Here is a 19,547-nt window from a genome sequence, read left to right on the forward strand (position 1 = left end):
GTAAAAAAAAAGTTTGCTAAAAATGTTTTGCATACTGGCAAAAATAAATAGAGTAAAAAAAAGGATCAGTCACGTTACTTCCCTTTGAATTATGAGATCAACGTTAAAGAATACTGCGCTCAGTCCTTTGAATATATCATCCTTGCATTTTGCTGCCACCTGTCACCGTTGGGTGGCGCTGCATACCCATAGCTTGTAGCTTGCATGTCGAGCTCAGACACACACACCACTGGTATAATTATTGCGATCACAGAGGGGAAAATTTCAGCTGTGCAGCATCACTGTGCTAATGTCTTGCAGTGTACATGATAACAAAAAAAAAAAAAAAATAATAATAATAATACACAAATGCAACTGAATGCTAGAGAGAGGGAGTGTTGTTTGCATGCCCGAGGATAACCTCTGAGCTCATTGTTCCTATTATGATCCCTGCAGGCCAGTGAGTAATCTCAACCAAAATGGCAACTCATGTTATTATCATATAAAACCATGACTACAGTCTTTTACAAAAATGTTTAATTCAGTTAGGACAGTAGGGTTTCAACAGCTGTTCATGCATTTAGGAACAGATGATTTTATTAAATGGAAACTTTCCTTTAAATAGTACAATATGGTACAATACCATTATCATCACAATAAGATACTGATGTCATCAGAGGGGGTTTTGAATTCCCTCCATGTCCAAGAGAGTTGGTTGAATTTCTGTGGTTGGAATACTGCAGCTCGTGTCCTGTGATTCACTAATGTCTGTCCTCTCTTGATACAGTGAAGCTCTACAGTCTCTGTCTGTCACCTGGCCCAACAGAGAACATGCAGCTTCCTGCGTGTGGTGGTTAGAGCTGGATCCTACTGGGTCATTTTGTCTGGGACTATTGATAGAGCTCTGCTGGCTCGGGATGTGCCCTGTGCATATTGATGTGTGGACTCCTGAGGGGGAGAGAGAGCTGAAGGCAGTGTGATACTGTGGCTGGCCAGTGGGAGTGATGGAGGAATGGATGGGTGTTTGGGACCTGGCCTGATTATGTGTGGGATCGGAGGTGATTTGAACACTCAGAGAGGGATGGGTGTAGCCAGAATTTACTGGGGAACATAGGGAGTGAGAGTTGCTCATTGTGGGAATGGAGGCATTGTAGGCCCCCTGTGGAGCCTGACAAATCACAGGGAAGCTACTGAAGGCAGAACTGATGCTCAAGAGGGATGGACCTGCTTGGCCATGAGAGTGGGTCATATAAGGAGAGTTTGGCGTTGTTCTGGAGGTTTGGAAGGGGCCACACTGGCTCTGTAGTCTGTGAACTGCAGCCCCTTCTCTGTCAGAGCAGCACAAGTGTAAACAGGATGACATAGGGCTAGAAGAGTGCAGCAAGGTGGGACTTCTGCCTTGGGAGGGCATCCCAGTGCAGCCCCACACATTTCTGGCAGGGTGGCTAATTGCTTCATGGTGGAGGTGCAGCCCAGTGGCTATATTTAAAGGTACATGGGACTGGTTCCAGTCGCTGGAAGCAGTCACATTAGGATTGGGAACCATCTGCATGCCATAGGAATATGAGGAAACTGGAGAGGGATAATGGATCATGGCCATGTGAGACTGTAGGTAATGCATCATGTCATGGAGCTCCTTAGCGAGGTTGGATACTTCTTGGTTCAAGTTGTTCACCTGAAAAGAAAAAGAGAGAGTAGTTTTTAAAGTTGAGTTATTTAAAAGATACAGTTAAAATTGGAGCATGTTCACACACTTAATACTGTATGTGCAGCTGTTAAGGAGCAGCCAAGATACTGACATTGTGAGAGATCAATAAAAACTTGTATTGCTTTACCAAAATATATATAAACTTTGTCATCCATAAATGAATGTATTAGTGTATGTATAACAAGGTAATTTAAGTTTTCATGTCACTGTTTGTCTAGTGTTGACCATACCTCTTTGTTCAATTTGCTTACGTTTTGTCTCACTTCCTCCGTTTCCAAAAGCAGGTTGGCACTCAGTTGTAACCGATCTGAAAAAAGAATGAACAATAGAGAAATGCAGCTTATCTGAGATCAAACTCTTCACTACAGAATATTTACTATATAAGGTATCTAATCCCAAATTAATAGGATCATGGGTAATGTTGAACACAGAGAAACAAAACAAGTCACATAGTGCTCAAATCTGACGTTTGTCTAATTTTTATTCTACCTTGAATAACTCAGAGCAAAGCACTTGCTCCTAAAAAGTGTTTTTAATCAAGAGTGTTGCTGCCCCAAATCCAATCTAGTTCAGTTTTCATGCACTGTGCAGCCTTCAGAGACTTTACCTGTTGCATTAGTCTTTTCTTCACTCTGCTCTACATTAAACTGAAATGTGTGTCCATTGTCCTCAATTCCATCCACGACCCTAGCAGAGACACAAATCAGTGTTACGTATTTTTAAATAGATGCAAACTAATTCATATTTGGATAAAGCAGGATGAATAGGTTACCTGGGGCTAAGATTCAGTGGACTAACACAAGGCAAGGATGGCATGAGCAGCTTGGCAGGCCGATGATTCAAGCCCATGTCACTGCTAAGACTGGGTAAAGGAGACGGAGAGATCTCCTCATTGGTGAATGCCTGAGGAGAGAGGCTGCGGCCTCTACCACCTTGAACAGGCGACCGACAGAGGCGGAGCGCGTTGATGTGGCGGAGCTCCTCCCCTAACAGGGTGCTGAGGCAGGGCTGACGAACGGGGCTGCCCATTCTCTGCAGCAGAGGCACTCTCCTCTGCTGAGAGTGTCTCATGTCTTCTTCATTTTCTGCATCATCTGCCTCAATGATATAGGGTAGTTTATGGTCCATAGAAACTTGACCCTGAGGAGGAGATGGATGAAATGTCAGGCTTATTTCTTTGATTTGTGAAAATGATATTGAGTCGGCGTGTCAGTTTGTCCCTTAATTAGCATGTGTGCATACTTTATTCCAAATTTTAACCTCTTTCCTGTATAGTCCAAATTATGCTGTTTCCTTCACCACCCCTTTCTCTTTTGCTTAGCTGCATCTCATCCATATTTATCTCACCTATGTGTATGAATTCAGGCAGTTATTGTGCCATAGCCAAGGCTGAAATAATTACCCTACCTGAGACAACCTGGGAGTCCATGGGAACCTTGTTACTCCCTAGAGATATTGAAGGCAAGATTAACAAGGCACACATTCTATATTTGGTGGGAAAGTATAGGTATGTTTCAGTTAATGAGCTGGGGGAAAAATATAAATTAAATACTGGTACACTGAAATTTCTGTCTCTCTCCACCTTGTTTTCCACTGCCTATAAAGTAACAATAATAATAAAATAGAAAATGTCTTACGTCAGCTTCACTGCCCTCTCTCAAGTTGTAGGTGAGGTTGTGGTGGATGTCAGAGCTGAACCGACTGCCGTACTCTGGGTACAGCCCAAGGACATCCCTCAAAGCCCTAACACTGATGTACTGCAAATCACAGTAGGTCAGAGCCTTCACGTCTGCGTTGGTCTTGATCACCTGATCATGTTCCGGGAGATCAGCCCCAATGAGGTCTCCTTTGCCTGTAGGGATTGTGGGTTAAACAAAAAGGTTATAACAAGGCGCAAAATGGATAAAAGAAGCAAAAATGAGTAAGAGGGGAAATGTTTTACAGCCAGTGCACACTGACCTAGGATGGCTAGGACCATGCCATCTTTCAAAACTTCCAGGGAACCTGAACAGACAAAATAGTTGGCTTGTAGGGCATCTCCATGCCGGATAAGGTATTCTCCTGGCGCACAGAAGGAGGTCTTGATGTGCAGGGAGAGGGAGCGCAGACACCCTCTGCTTGCCCGTTCGAACACAGGAAGCTGTAGGATGTCTTTGTTCAGATGCATGGCAATGTCAGCTCGAAGTTCATCTGGGAAGTCGTGCAGCAACTAAAATAGAAGACAGGAGAGATTAAGTCTTTGTTGACCACTGCGATGCATTTGATTGTCCAACAGGTCTGCCGAATGCCTGATTACTTCCTCCACCACTGCTGAACACAAGAAAAAAAAGCACAGATTGTAGTTTTAAAGGTTGATGCTTTTCATATGATGTGTCAAGCTGCTAAGTAAAAACATACATGAGGTGTTAAAGCCAGCGTGTTCTGTGAAACCAGTGGCTGTTACCTTCAACAGTGAATTAATTATCTACAGATGGCGATGGTGAGGGTGTTAATGAGTATTCTCTCTATTTCAACTCCTACCCTTGTAATTACAGGGAACTTCTCCCAGATCGGCTCTGGCATTGTTACTGACGTTCTATTTGCAACAAAGTGCCATCTACTTAAGGAAATGGAATAAGACTCGAGAGAATTTGAGGTGACCCACATTTTAAGGTTGGCATTTCTGAATCTAGAAACTAGCACCCACACAAAATGTACTTCTTCTTCATGAAGAAAGAAAGACTTTACTGCAGCCTGCACAGGCAACTGTACATACACCGATCAGCCACAACGTTAAAACCACTGACAGGTGAGGTACCGATTCAAAAGTGACAAGCTTTACCTGAAAAACTTCCTGTTAGGGCCAAAAATATTTGAAGACAGGTAAGGCAAATGGTTACTTTAGCCAAATGAACCACATGAACACTGCCAATTTGTGATTGTTCACCCACCTCATTGGCGTTGATACCATTGTTGACTGACCAGGTGGCCTGAAAGTACTCCAGCATCCTCTGCTTCAGCTGTTGAGGTAGCCGATGCACACGGATGAAGTCCTTCAGATCCTTCATTCGGGTGTGATAGAGTGAGCGCCGTGAGTACATGCGCTGAATGATGGCTGTTACGTTGCCGAAGACCACTGCATGCATCAGGGCTGAAGGTGGGAGAAAGAGTAACATTACAGTATTCTCAGAACATTTGAGATAATTCTGTGAATTTTCTGTGATCCACAGTAAACTCACCACCCACGAGCATTATGCAGATGGAGAAGATTTTCTCGGCGTCTGTATTGGCACACACATTGCCAAAACCAACACTGGTAAGGCTACTGAGGGTGAAGTAGAGAGAGGCGATATAGGCGCTAGGCATGGTGGGACCACCCATGGTGCTGTTGATGTATGGCATCTCCAGACGCTTTCCCAACTCCTGAAGCCAGCCTGGAGGACAAGGTCAGAAGATGGGTGGATAAACCTCACGTGTTGACTAAACTAACTACTGCATGAAATGGGGGTCTTTTTTCATAGTCTACTTCAATAGATGGCCCTCTCTCCTTTGGTAGGTGATGTCATGGGTGGTAGGTGATAAAATGATATAATGCATTCCGGTGATATAATGGAATTACTCTGTGACCCACACTTCCTCTGGACTGAGAAGACAAGCAAGAAATTGAAATGATGCTGAGGCATTCATGCATTCAAGCATGACTGGAGATGTGCAGAGCTGACCCACTGGGGTAGCCAGGAGAGACACTAAAGTGGTTGAGCAAAGCTTAATAAGTAAGGAAAAACATTATAGTCTTGATTCAGTGCTGTGGGAGCTGTCACACACACGCATACAATGTGCTCACCTATGTCCCAGGTAACGGGGTCACTGCTCTCTATCTCCTTGCGTCCGATGACGTACCAGACACAAGCCATCCAGTGAGCCAGCAGAGCGAACACAGACATGAGCAGGGTCAGGACAACGGCGCTATACTGGGAGTAGCGGTCCAGTTTCTGTAACAGGCGCAGCAGACGCAGCAGACGAACTGTCTTCAACAAATGTACGAGGGAGGTCTAGACAAAGAGAAGGAGAGCAGAACAGACGAGTTGGATCATTTTTGTATCACTTCTTCGATAGCTATTTCTACACATATAGTTTTGTTCCACTCATGTTGTGTTAGATAGATTTATTGGTATAACCCGTGACCCATTCTCCTTTGTTATCTAACCTTGATTCGGTGTCTTTTAATAGTCTTTATTGTGAACCACTTACTTTGAATTTAATGTTACTGTACGGCAGGAAAGTTTTTTAACCAGAGTCAAAGAGATGTCTCTGTGTGTCTGAGGCCTGTGGTAAAGTAAGACTAATCCAAAAGAAGTACTAGTGTTTATCTTGAGTGTAATACTAAAGCGAGCAGACAAAGGAGAATGCTCAGTGAAGTGGGTGAATGTAAGAAGTATAATCATCTCCAGTCCAACGCTCTGAGGGAATGACTCTACTAAAACATTAGTGGCTAGTCCGAAAGTTTGTGCACTTGAAGAGACAGGAAAGTATAAAACCTGGGGGCATGCTGCTCTTCCAGATAAAATGATAATCTCACCACTGTGATGTTGAAAGCATAGAGAAGGTCGAAGGGCAAAGCTGCGATCAGATCCACAAAGAACCAGGTGGTGCAGTAATGGAGGTAGATGGATCGGGCGTCGTACACTACCTGACCCGACTGACTCACATAGGTGGTGCGGAAATTCAGAATAATATCTGAAAAGGAGCAGTGAAGACAAAAACACAAAATCACAACAGTACTTAGATTGTATAAGATGTATGGAACAGAATTTAAGTGATCCTAAAACAATAGTTGTGTAAATGGTAGTAGGGCGTAGTCAGAAAATTAAAACAGGGCTGAACGGAAGGAATTTAAAGATATTGGTTCAGAGACAAGCATTTGACTTTCAGTAGTACCCCTCACTAAACGTCTTAAACGAGAAAGGAAGAAGGAGGAAGACTGAGTGCCAGCATGCGATACCAGGTGAGCTAATTCTGAGCACAAATATCACTGTCTGTCCTGAGACAAACGTGTTGAGAGAGAGGAAGTCAGAGAGCGTCATGACAGATGTGCTATCACACTTCTTTTGGAGGAAAAGTGGGACGAAGTGAGAGAAATCTAATTATGATTCGTAACCTGGGGCAACAGAGGCACCCTGAGTGGGTGAGGAAAGGTAGGAGGTTTAGTCGTGTTAGTTATCGCCAGGGAAACCACTGCAGCTGCACCGGGAAATATAGTTGTTCTTAATTTAAACTGAACATTGTTGTCTATTCATAATGCTGCTCAAGATGCTTCAAGATAAAGGTCAGATGGTGCACAGCATGCAATCACTGTAGAAGATGTTACTGTAAAATTATAGTGGTTGAAGCTACCAATTATCTTACTGAAAGAAGTTAGACGTTCTGTCGCCTGTTATCAGGAGAAAGATGTTTGTTAGCTGAAGTTGCTCAGAAGAACTTTTTTTTTTTTTTTTTTTAAGGAAAAGGTCCTTAAATTACACCTACACAGCCATGATCACAATGGTTTAAACATTAATGCATCATACCAAGTATGAAGAGCATCTCCACTGCTATGTCACTGCCAATCGTGCTGTGACTGACGGGTGAGTGATGGTCACTGCCCTCGTCATGACTGACAAAGCAGACGTCATAAGGCACAGTGACAGCAACGTAGAAGGTCGCCAGCAGGATTAACCAGTCCCATAAGGCCTTGGAGATGCTGTAGTGCAGCAGGATGAAACGTGACTTCTTCACTGCTGCAACCTTGTACTCGGGTAGAGACGGTTTCTGGAACACACTCTGAAAGCATCACAAGAAAATGAACTCTGTGAAAGATGGAAGTCATGAGTTTTAAATCCACAGCCCTCTTATTGACGTGCTGGTGTTGTGGGAGAGGAGTTGACACAGCTGGAGACAGGAAGCTTGTTTGATGAACTTACTCAGGCTTAAGAAACTGAAGTGCTTGGATTGTATTTATGGCCAACCTAAACCCTGAGGAAAAGATGAATCCTTTTTGATAAATGAAGCCAAATTTGAAAATGACAAAAGACGGATAATTTTCATTTTCTTCGCTGCCTACTGAGAGGGCTTTTGCATACTGTAATGAGCTCAGCATGAAACACTGAAGGTAGCTAGTAAACCTGCCACTGATCATCCATCTTCATCATCATCATAATCATGATAACATTATGAATACATTTGGAATAGACTTGAGTAAACAATTTATCCCCACAGGCTTGTTGATTGGACAATAGTGTTCTGAAGATGTAGGCAAGGAGAAAGGTGTATTTTCTAATTCTTGGTGTCAATGAGAGGTTTTTGACTTTTTGAGCAAGCTCTGATTAAAATGCCATCAGTATTTACATGCTACATGACATGAAAGTTCAGCTATTCAGTGAGCAAATGCTTTTATTTAAAGAAAAGCAGCCATAAAAATTAATAACGAAATATTGAGAGTCTTATGTACACTGGAGGTTTAGTGATCTTTAAACCATGGGCTTGCACTCACATTGGTCAGTTTCCTCTTGCCCCTCTTGGTGAACAGGTTGGTCAGGTGGTGCAGAATAGTCCTCCCCCTCTCTCGAGCTTGGGAAAAGTGTGAGTGGTTGCTTTTCCTGCTCTGGTGAGCAGCGTCTGACATACCTGTGGGCAAAATCATGATACCCACTGAATGAATGTAAATGGTGCCATATTCCATTTAGCTTTTGAAATATATAAACAAATGATGCAACATGATATTCCTAAACTGAAAACTGCTAACAGCTAGGAAATGCATGTAGCCAGGCCTCACCATCTCCTTGGGCGTAGTGATGGCTTTTCCCATAGGATTCACTGATGTCTTTGAAGGATAACAGGAACAGCACCACCTCACCTTTCTCATTTTTAATTGGCACGATATCCAGGAGGCACCAAAATGCATTTCCTGAGGATATTAAAAAAGCTATTACACTGAAATTACCCAACAATACTGCTAGATGGTTTCTACCCCAAAATGATGATTGGATTTCTATTAACGCCAAGAAAGACCAGGAAAATGGTTTAAACTGAAAACATCATAACCAATTCTTACTTTTTAGGTTAGGTATGAGACATAGATTTAAATGCAGCTTTAAAAAGACTGTATTACAGAGTGCATGGCCAACTCAACATCACAGAAATCCTCACCAGTTTTCTTATAGAAGCAAACTTCTCCCTGGTACTCCTGCTGTCCCTCCAGAGCTTTGTCTACCTGTTGGATCACACTTTCATTGGTTTCGGCCCCGTGGAGAAAGCTGCAGGTGCACATTTTCTGCATCACCTCAGTCCGAACAAAGCCGGTCAGCTCGCAAAAGCCATCAGAGCAGTACACGATGGGGTAGCCATAGCGACCCTGAGCGTTTCCCAGTAGGAAGTTACTGTCTGTGAGGAAAATAAAAGAGGACCAAGATTGGAGGTAAAGCTACTGTGTGACTTTGAAGAATAGAAAAGACTGAACACCAGGCAATATTTTCTGAATTTACAGCTATGATGCACACTGAGACAGTTGCAGCTCTGAAATGATCTCGTTCATGACATGGCAACCAGCGTATTTGCCTCTTTTCTTTCCCCATCCAGAACTGCACTTCAGACTTGATTTGTTTGTTTATGCACCAACAAAAAACAACTTTTCTTTATTCGAGTTATTCTGTCTGTCTTCAGCTCAGATCTCTGTGATGGTCGAGTGTACATCAGAAGGGTCTTTGAAGTAGCTGGTGGTGTGTATGAGGTCCAAGATATATGCAGGGCCCCAGCTGCCTCCACGGGGGACCAGTGCCTCAGTGAGGCTTTAGCCCATAATTAGCATGAGGAGTATGTTTTCATCCTGCCACCAGTTGCGCAATGGATTTCACTATTTACACAACTAGAAGCAGGCACACACACAATTTATTTCTTGTTGCATTAAATGGAGGTGGTGAATGTCTTTTAAATATGTTGTTTTGTGAACCAATCTCTGAAATTATTTTAGCCAAACTGTGACCAGAAAACTGAATTAATGTTTTGTAATTAAAACTAATGCAGTCAAAATCCTACCTCCATGAAGGTTATTATGTTCAGTTTTTGAGAGGTGTCGCTTCAACTTTCTGATCGTTTGTGCCGTTGAATTATGTAACAAATTTATTTAGTTGTGCTACCTTCGTTTTGGAATTTGTTTTGTACAGTTTTGATTTGGGAATTTAAAAGGCTTTTACTTAGACAGAAGATTGATTGATTTCACAACACCTACACAGTACCAGAAAACATTTTTTTCTTTGTAACAAAGTTTACAAGCATATTTTAACTAAAACTTTAATACTTTCTAATTATATAACAGTACATGCTCGCAAGATGGAAAATACATCTGTGACTAAAGAATGCTTTTATGCCTGAGAAAAAATAGTGAAGATGTATTTCTTTGTGAAATCATTTCAGACAGATGCTTGAAAATAAAAACCTCTTTTGGAGAAAAAAAAAAGAACAACATTGAGCACTGTTGCTAACTGCTGGAATAATGAAGAGTCGTTTTAGGGCAAGAAGTGTAGGTGGTGAAGCAGAAGGAAATAATCATAAAACACAGCATTCACACAAAGCACTAAATTAAATCTGTGATGTATGTTTCTCACTCAGTAAAACACTGAGTAGTCAAATAGCAAATACTTTCTTCACTTTAGGAGGGCTCTGACAGACTGCCATGTGGACAGGGGGTCAAACATGACACCATAGTACCGTAGTATGAGAACTATGAATATACAACGGATTCATGCACGTTTTCTGTACATAGAAACTATAGAAACTGTCTTTTGTTTATCTTAAGCCATGAATGTGAGCAGATTATATTTCATAGCTGAGAGGACAATGTTGAACACCTGTGCTGCGCCGAGTTTTCATGAGTGATGTTTTGTTTTCTCTCCAATGCTAGGAAAGCAAACACAGACTGATAATGCCACAGTTTGTTACGATGCATGCAGCCATACATTCACCTGATGTATTCAATCAAAAAAATAAAAATGAAAAAAAAAAAACATTTTTTTTTTTTCATTTTTTGCACACACACACATATATATATGTATATGTATATGCTGCACATAGGTAGTGTTAACAAAGTGTTTGTTCCAGAGGTAAGGAGATGCAACTTGCGATGTGTGGATATATTCTTCTTCCTGAGATGTGTGCACTTAATCTCACAAGAAACTAAATAACTAAAGATCTTTCCATGCTCCTGTTGCCATAGAGATTTGTGCAGAAGAAACTAAAACATATGGAAATGCTGCGGTTTGCATCTCCGAGGTTACCGAGACACTGTGCCCCCTGAAACACAGATGCAGCCAATAAAGGACTGTCGATATTAACCTCAGTGTTATTCATTCTTAGCTAATTTAACAGATTTAACAAACTTGCTAACGTACCCACAACATGAATGAGTGAGGGTTTAGTGAAGATGAAATGACTCTGATTTCTTGATTTTTTTAATTGGCTGGATCACCTGTAATTTTCAGGAGTAAAGTTAAATCTTGGTTGAATCCCTTGCCACCAGTTGTCAGGTCCTGTCTCTAAAGTCAAAATGTGCGACTCTACTCTTTGTCTTCTCCCTCCCCAAGCCTGTTTCTGTGGCTTCATTTCATTCAAGAGAACAATGTGGTTCACACTGACAGCCATCAAAGTCTGACTGGCTGTGAAACTTTCTCACAGAAATCTCTTGTCAGTAAATACAGTATATTATGAATGATTACAAAAAAAAACTTCTGGTGGGCATTCACCTAATGCATTTGCTGCCTTTCAGTTAAATTGCAATCACTCAAAAGCAATGATTGTTATCGCTAATCATCGATGACAGCACTTGTGAGGAGGAGAAAGATGCAATTCAAACACCTACTCAGGCAATTAGCAGAAGAGACTGTCGACAATGAGGGACAACAAAAAGCTGCAGCTTTCTATGCCTGGTATGATGTAATTATATCAATGAAGCAATTTAGTATCTAGATCTATGACACTTTTGACCCCACAGTCCACAAAGTACAAATATTATATAAGATATAATGTATATATATATATGGTTTCTCTAAACCATCAAATTAATTCTTTGATCTTTAGCTGTCATTAATTACCTATATTTGGAAGCGGTGGTTGATTAGATGAATAATTGAAGTCATTTTCTTAGCTTTCAAAGAGGACGACTGAGCAAGACCTCCAATGACATTTGATTGGCTCTTGCCCTCTGCATAATTTATTTCAATTAATTTTCCTGCTCACATATCAGGGTCATGTGAATACTGCCTCCATTCCCATTCCCCTGAGCCCGGCCTCAGTTCACATTCACAGCGGGGATTTTTCTATTATTTATTATTTCTTCTGCATAGAGACATGAGTTGAAAAAGACTGCGCTGCAGTTATTCCCCTGCCTTCAAAGGGACATCTTCACACAAAAAATCTTTCAATGACACTGACACAGATTCAAGGCTTTGACTGGATTGTCCCCTGGATTGTCTTCGTCAGTTATCCCCTTCACCTCCCGCTCAATTACTTGGCCAATTTTCCCACTTGCACATCCGATACAGAGGTATTGTGGCGGCTATCACTATCTCCTGCACTGATGTGTGTACGTGCAAGCCTAAGTGTGTGTGAACACCAGGGCAGGACGAAGTGAAGAAGGGCTGCAGGATTTGTGTGTTCACGTGTGGGAGATACAGACGGAGACAGTGTTATCACACTGAATTCGTGAATTTGTGAAGTTGTGATGGACAGTCTGACCCATACACACTCTCTCACACTATTTATGACATCCGGGAAAGAGCTATCCAGTGCCTGCTCATGACTCTCTCCTGTGTATGGATTTTGAGGCATGGGGTAGTAGGGCAGCAACAAAGCATAAACCAACAAAACAAGAGCCCATATAGAAGAACAGTGGATGAACAAAATTGACCAGGCATGAAAATAAACACCCACAGTCTAACTGTTGGGACTCTGTTTTAACAATGCAAAAGCAAAGATGAGCAAATTTCATATGCGCAAGGTCTGTGACAGTGTATCCAAGTGTATCTGCTATATTTCATTCAGTCACTCCAGGTGCAGTGTGCTTTGTGCAGAAAGGGTTGTGTCGAGTGTGCATACTGTATAAAACAGCCTTAGCTTGTCACATAACTGGTCTCATTGTTCCAACTACTGCGGCGAAAGATAAAAATAGCTCACAAGGAGATCAGCATCTCCAAACAGGAAAATAATGCTGCTGTCTGGGAGTTTCAGAGTGGTAAACATTACAAATATGCAAATGATGTGGCTTTTTAAAGTTGAATTTTACATTTGTAGAGGTGTTCAAAGTCTCATTTCTGATGCGTAATTTAACATTTCATTTTGAACTCAATAACTGTAAAAATAAAATGAATAAAATTTAGAATAAAAGATTTCAAAAAATGTGATATTCCATCAGTACAGTGATACTTCTTCAGCAGTCTCTACTGATTGCAGTGTTTAATCACAAGCTTTTTTGATAATTGTTAAATTTATGGTAATTAGCACGATTCTGTAGCTGCTGCACATTTCCATAAAGTATTTTTTAAATGAAATTGTTGGTAGATAATTATTTAGTGAAAGACATTGTGTGGAAACAGATCTGGTCCAGGCTGAGACATCTACTTTCAGCAGCATCAAATAGCTTAATTTCACCAAAAATATTAACACCTCTGTTGGCTCATTTGCATGTAACACCCATTTTGTTGCACCTTTCCTGCCACCTGCACTCCATGTGCCCTTTTGTGTGTGGCACAAAAGAACAAAAAGGATGTGCAAAGCAAACATTATGGTTAGGAAAATACCAATATATCTCTGAAAATGAAAATATAGCCCTGAATGTTTCAAAGCCTCATGTTGAAAAGAATATGTGAGAAACTTGCAGATGTGCCGCGGAAAGCGTGTGGTTACAGTATCATCTGTCTGGCAGATTTCCAATTAGAGGAACGACGACGAGCATCGGTTATGCAGCCTTCAGATAACCATCAGATATTACTTTCATTTAGCAGGTTTTTGTTTGTTTATTTTAAAGAAGCACTGACTGAATATTGCATGAATCTCAACAGTGAACTATTCTCACAAGCAACACTACACCTCAACAAGTGGCTCTTCAGTTCCAATATATCATCCTAGACGCAACTGTGCATCTCCATTACTAGTTCTGGTTTACTGACATAACTTGCAGTCTTATAATTGGATCTCACCACTGTTGGACACATTTGTCGACAGCAGTGTTTTTTAGTGCCAGTCACAGTCCTAAACTGGGTTACAAAAATGCCACAGGCTAAAATCCTAAAAGCTAGGCGAAGCTGGTAGAGTTGTATCCTTAGAACTGAGACAAAACCTTTTGCAGGCAACACAAATTTGATTTTATAATGTTTGTCCTTTGAGAAAAGTTTGATACAATCTAATTGCAGCACAACGAAGATACAGTGTGCCACAAGCACCAGCGTTCTTGTAGCAGTAGAAAGTGGATTACAACGGGTTAGGCAATGAACAAAAAGCATTCTTAGAGAGCATATTCAAATCATGTTTTGGATTTTTTTTTTTGTTACAAACATCAACTATAGAATAAAATAGGAATCTGTTCTCCAAAGTTCACTTACGAGTTCCATCAAAGTGGTTTGCAATGGTATCCAGGAAGGTGTTTTGTGGAGCAAGGAGGCCCTTCATCACAGGCATCTTGTACTAAGAGAAGGCTGCAGACTCTCAGACGGCGGCTTCCAGCAGTTCGTCACCATTCCCAGAAGAGGACCTGAAAGAGAACCACGGTGCCTCTCTTTGGGCTCTAGCTTCCATCGGAGTGCATGAGTGCACTGTGTAGTTTCTATTCTGTCTTGTTGAGAGGAAACCACTGACTTGTATCTAACAGAAATCTCTCTCTCTTTTTGTGTTTTTCTTCAGAAGACGGCTCGGAGGTGTTGTAGTTCTCTAAAGCTTCTCTCTCAGTACTGAGTCAGGAGCTTTCAGGTTCAGTTGCGCATCCCTCTGCTCTCAGCACTGCTCCAGCATCACAGCGAAAGGCTCAGCTTCTCTTCAGTCAGTCTAACTCCACTCGTTCCTGCCATCTCTGAGTCCCCTGCCTCTCCCTCTCTCTCCCTCCCTCTGTCTCTCGTACAAAAGCCTGAACCATCCCCCTTTCCACACACTGTCAGTTTATTAGTTATCTCTCTTGCTTTCTCGCTCTTTCTCATCCAAAGCCTGCATCCTCTTACTTCTCTCTCCCAAGAGAAGTTATTAGAAATCACTTTCTCTCTCTATTTGCTCTCTCTTTCTCTACCTCTGCGCCTTTTCTTCTGATTTGCTCAGGTTGCTTGCTTCAAATTATTGATCACCAGTGGTCACACACTGTTGTATAGGAGGATGTACGTATATTCATATCTATAAATACATATACACATACATGTACATGATACTGTGAAATGCAAAAACACAAAAAGAGAACCTCAGCCTCAGCAAAAAGAGCCTCAGCACACGTTGGTTGCTGTGGATACTTGTGGAGGAAACAACAATGGTTAGACTTCTTCGGTGGAGATATTGTTTTTTCCTCAGCCCTTTTATGGACATATGGAGGTCAGAGGTCAGGCTGAATAAAGCACACCAACGCATGAGCTGATGTTGGTCAGCTGCCTGAAGGATCTATGAGCCCAGTGTCTGAATCACCATATCTGTACCACATTTTCTCTGCTACCAATACATGCACATAAACAAACACCCCCACAGACATAGCTGCTGTTGAACGTAAAGAAAAAGCCTACATGGACACTAACACACTGATGGCATTTCTGAATAACAACATGCACTGTTTTTTTTTTGTGTGTGTGTGTGTGTAGCATCCTTCTTGTCACCACTTTTCTTCTAGGTTCCATACAGGAGCGTAAAGCTGATCTGCACAGTCACACATCCACTGAGGCCTGACATTTCATTCACGCATACGTGATTAAAGTCTGCTCTTATCCAGAGAAAGGTCAAATACACAGCCTCTCAAAATTAACATTAGCTTTCACATCAAATGTATTTTTATGTGGTCAGTTTACAAACAGTGTTTTCTGTAATGTATTTATCTATGCAAGCATCAATTATGTCAGATTTAAAACACTACATAAGCAGCAGCCTAATGGGCTGTGGGAGAATGACAGCCTCAGCTTGGGTGAGGTGTATGTACCACGTTGCCGAGCAGCAGTTGCTCTTGAATGTGTCCCTCAATTTTTGTGTGTGTTGTGGCTCTGCAATGTGTCAAATTAGCAGACTAGTTTCAGGTGCCAACTGACTACCCCATCAGACAGCTGTCGAAAACAATCTGCTTTCCCTTAATTGGTATCCACTGCAATTACAAACAGCGCTGTGACAGATAAAGTGCAGAACAAATTTGTGAAGTTGCAGGAAAGGCAAATCAATGAAGTGTCCCAAAAGTACCAAACTAATAAACTGCATCTGTGTGTGTGTGTGTGTACCCTGTAGCTTATATGTGTTAGCTAAGTTTAAGTGGGCCAAGTCATAGTCTGTCTCTGTCTGCACATTGAGCTACTCAGTTCAAGAATATGTCCTCTACAACAGCAACAGCAGTCCCACTTCTCTCAAGAATTTTCTACAGTTCTTCTAAGTCAAAGCGGGTGTAGTTGTTGAATGCTGATAAGAATGATCAGAAAATTTCGTGTTTACCTTAGAATGAGGTCAGAAAACCCAGGTATCATTAGGCATCATGAAGCACCCTCGAAACAAAAGAACACTGTGCACCGGGGGAGGCCAATGGAACAGAAACCGGTGTCAAAGAGGGGGCGGGACTTTGAGCCTATTCAATTGCCCTGCAAATACTGAGTGATAAAATGAAAACATCCGAAAACATCCAACATTTTCATACATAAAAGGCTTAAAATACACTGGAGTGATTTTAGATGTCTTAGAGGAACTTTTTGAACAGTAATGCAACTTTTTTTTTTAATGAATATATAGCTTGAGTAAAAATAAAAAAGAATAAATAAAAAGTTGCAGTGTTGAATTTGGAAGTTCAGTGTATTGAACCGCCTAAATTATCCATTTAATAAAAATCATTCTTTGTTAATTATCTTGGTCAGAAAGTGAAAATACATTAAACTGTGCTGACAGATTTGTGCCACACAGATGCCACACTGTCTGTATTACTTTTTCATTCATGCTGTATCAAAGCCAAACATGCTGTGGCACAAATAATTAAGGCAAAGAGAAATTATGGTAGAAACCATTTTCTATACATTAGTAATCAGGAAATCATCTGGATCACTCCTTCTATCTTCATTCACTTTGCACAACATCAGCACCATCTTGTGGCCTGATGTATTCCCATGCTGTGGTGGTCTCCTGGGTGCATGTCAAAATAGAAGCCATTAACCAAGTCACTGGACGTTTTCTTCAGCATGTTGCTGTTTGAATAAAGAAAATAAAATAGAAGAAAATCTGTATTTTCCTCCCTCATGCAGTAATTCCTAATTTTGTAACTTTTTGTTAGTTTTTCTGTTTTGGTTTGACTCAATCCAATTGAAAATAATGCTCTGAATCACAGCTGTTTTAGATTGTATGTAGGACAGAATCATAAATAAAATTAGAAAAACTAAAATCTCTATACATACATAAGAAATCTTTAGTTCTGGTCCAAGAAACCTGTCCAAGAATGACTGAAGACATGTTGTCAATTGTGAATTTTATGTTTTTTTTTTATTGTACATATCTTTCTAAAATTCTCTCACAGGCAAATTCAAATCACATCACATTAAAAAAGGCACAGTTAAAAGAAAAATTACAAGAATGTTTCCGCATGAGCAAAAAAATATACATTTTACATGATACCACTCACAAAATAAGTGCAATTTTTCTACCTACTTTTTAACAGAGTCCCAGTGTACTCATACCACAAGGTAAAATGAGGTATAAGAAACCCTTCAAACAGGAAGGGATGTTGTGATGGTAGTTCCTGACTGAGCCATCCAGTCCATGTACTGCTCTCCAGCCCTCTCCTCAGTCCTCTTCCCCATTGTCAGGATCCCCGCTGCTTGGTTCCTGGAGCCTTGAAGGAGCTGATGGAGTCGGCTGTGCAAGCGATGCTCCTCCTCTGTCCGTTTGCCCAGAGTGAGGATGCCGGCGGCAGCATCTCCTGTGAGAGGTCCCCCCAAGGCCTTACTGCCAGAGCGGCACAGCAACACATAGAGGCGACAGGAGCGAGATGGTTGTCTGCAGCACTCAGAAATGCTGTGAGCATCACAGGTCAGTTGAGACAGCAGCAGCACCAAGACTAGAACGAGGACTTTCTGCTGGGTGAAAGAAATCAGTTTACACGCATATGAACCAATGCAATGATCAGAATTCAATCTTAGTTTTGGCAGAACAGTGACATTTTTGATTATAACTTTTTCTGTGTGCCTTTGAAATTTATCTTTTATTGAGAAATTTGGTGGAATTTGAAGTGTATAGCTGTCGAGCATCCTAATCTAACAGGTTGCATTTGTAAAGTTCTTATCATTGAAAATGTGCAGCCTTTGGTGATTATGATCAGCCCTCAGGAAGTGTCTCAGCTATTTAAAATGCCCCAGTTATGATCCATATTGATCCCCTGAACAAAGAACGCCATATGTCCAAAACAGGTTTTGATGAAAGGAGCCCTACAGTTCTGCGTAGGTGAAACCCAAGTACCGTGGTTTCACCATTTGAATGAGCAACTTATCTTAGTGACGTGGTGAAACAATGTCAGGTATAAAATGCGCAGTTGTTAATATTCATTAGCCCATAAAGGATATGAAAATGGAAAAAAGAAACCTCACTTATATAGTAGGAAGACATGGCCTTCATAAACTCCCATTACTCCCATCAACATTAACTACCTTGATGACCACGCACACAAATCATTCTTTTTAATGTCAAATAAAAGATCTAATTTCAGCTGCCTTACCCTGTTAGACGTGTCCATCCCAGCAGCTTTCTGGAGGTTGGTGGGGAACCACGTCATCTTCTGGTTTGTGTGAACGGGATTCATCTGATCTTCTCATCTCACCAGGGAAAGAACAGGTGTCTTTTATATTGTTCTGTGTTGTCGCCACACCGTCAACCTCATGTGGACGTCACTCGGGCCAAACACAAACGTGACACCATCTCTCACTCTCTTCTTCATTTCAGGGTTTGCCATCAAGCTCGCTGCCATTAATTAGTCTCCTGTGGCAGATCATCTCCAAGGCACTTCTCTGGACCTTTGATGAACAACAGGCATGTCTTTGTGGCTGCATGCCAAAGGTTTATTAAGACATACCATTTCAATGAGTGATGAGGGACAGAAGTCAATTAGCTAATGTGTCCAGTGTGTTCCAAAATATCACACAAATATAGAAAAAGCCCTGATGCCCTTTCTCAGTTCTAATGACAAGCTCATTCAAAAGTCATGCTAATGAGGTTGTATGGGCTTTTATTCTCTCATACAAAAGGTGCCATACTGACACATCGAGAGCAGTTTTGTGCATTTTCTTGCTCCCACACAGAGTAGTGACTGGTGTTGATGAATATATGAGCCCACAGCTGAAAAGGACCACAAAACTTTAAGTAGTATTATTTCAACTGAAAAGATAGAGGCTCTTATTTGTATTCTATCAGGGGGCAAGTAACTCTCAGCCATACCCCTGCTCCCACATGATCTGCTTTATAAAATAGAAAATAGTGTGACAAAAATAACTTGAAAACAGTTATTGACTTTCAGATTTCTGTATTCATCTTTCCATCCTCACAGCCATTTACTTAATATTTGTTGCCACAACGGGAAGCGCTGCTTTAAATAGACAAACTAATTCATGATAAAGTCCTACATCTTGTTTATTGATACCAAAAAGAATGTTATATCAAGAGA

At 41.2% G+C, this 19,547-nt stretch overlaps 2 protein-coding genes across 3 annotated transcripts; both read right to left on the reverse strand.

Annotated features, from left to right (window-relative positions):
• Positions 1–533: 533 nt before the first annotated feature.
• On the reverse strand, positions 534–14,714 carry kcnh4a (potassium voltage-gated channel, subfamily H (eag-related), member 4a). Of its 2 annotated transcripts, none has more exons than XM_041063484.1 (16): positions 14,293–14,714; positions 8,852–9,085; positions 8,478–8,609; positions 8,196–8,329; positions 7,234–7,486; positions 6,246–6,403; positions 5,511–5,718; positions 4,906–5,100; positions 4,618–4,817; positions 3,647–3,896; positions 3,325–3,539; positions 3,095–3,133; positions 2,460–2,827; positions 2,295–2,374; positions 1,939–1,994; positions 534–1,654 (listed from the first exon to the last, which is right to left on the reverse strand). In XM_041063484.1, the coding sequence occupies exons 1-16, from the start codon at positions 14,366–14,368 to the stop codon at positions 653–655; spliced, it is 3,600 nt and encodes a 1,199-aa protein (XP_040919418.1). In that variant the 5' UTR covers positions 14,369–14,714; the 3' UTR covers positions 534–652. The 2 variants fall into 2 exon arrangements, with proteins under 2 accessions (XP_040919418.1, XP_040919417.1); XM_041063483.1 differs by having other exon boundaries at positions 1,918–1,994.
• A 2,887-nt stretch (positions 14,715–17,601) lies between these two features.
• On the reverse strand, positions 17,602–18,728 carry hcrt (hypocretin (orexin) neuropeptide precursor). Its single transcript, XM_041063081.1, has 2 exons — positions 18,606–18,728; positions 17,602–17,967 (listed from the first exon to the last, which is right to left on the reverse strand). Exons 1-2 carry the CDS (start codon positions 18,687–18,689, stop codon positions 17,602–17,604), a joined length of 450 nt encoding a protein of 149 aa, XP_040919015.1. The 5' UTR covers positions 18,690–18,728.
• Positions 18,729–19,547: the final 819 nt, after the last annotated feature.

This window comes from Toxotes jaculatrix, chromosome 18, assembly GCF_017976425.1.
Source record: "Toxotes jaculatrix isolate fToxJac2 chromosome 18, fToxJac2.pri, whole genome shotgun sequence".
NCBI classification, from domain to species: domain Eukaryota; kingdom Metazoa; phylum Chordata; class Actinopteri; family Toxotidae; genus Toxotes; species Toxotes jaculatrix.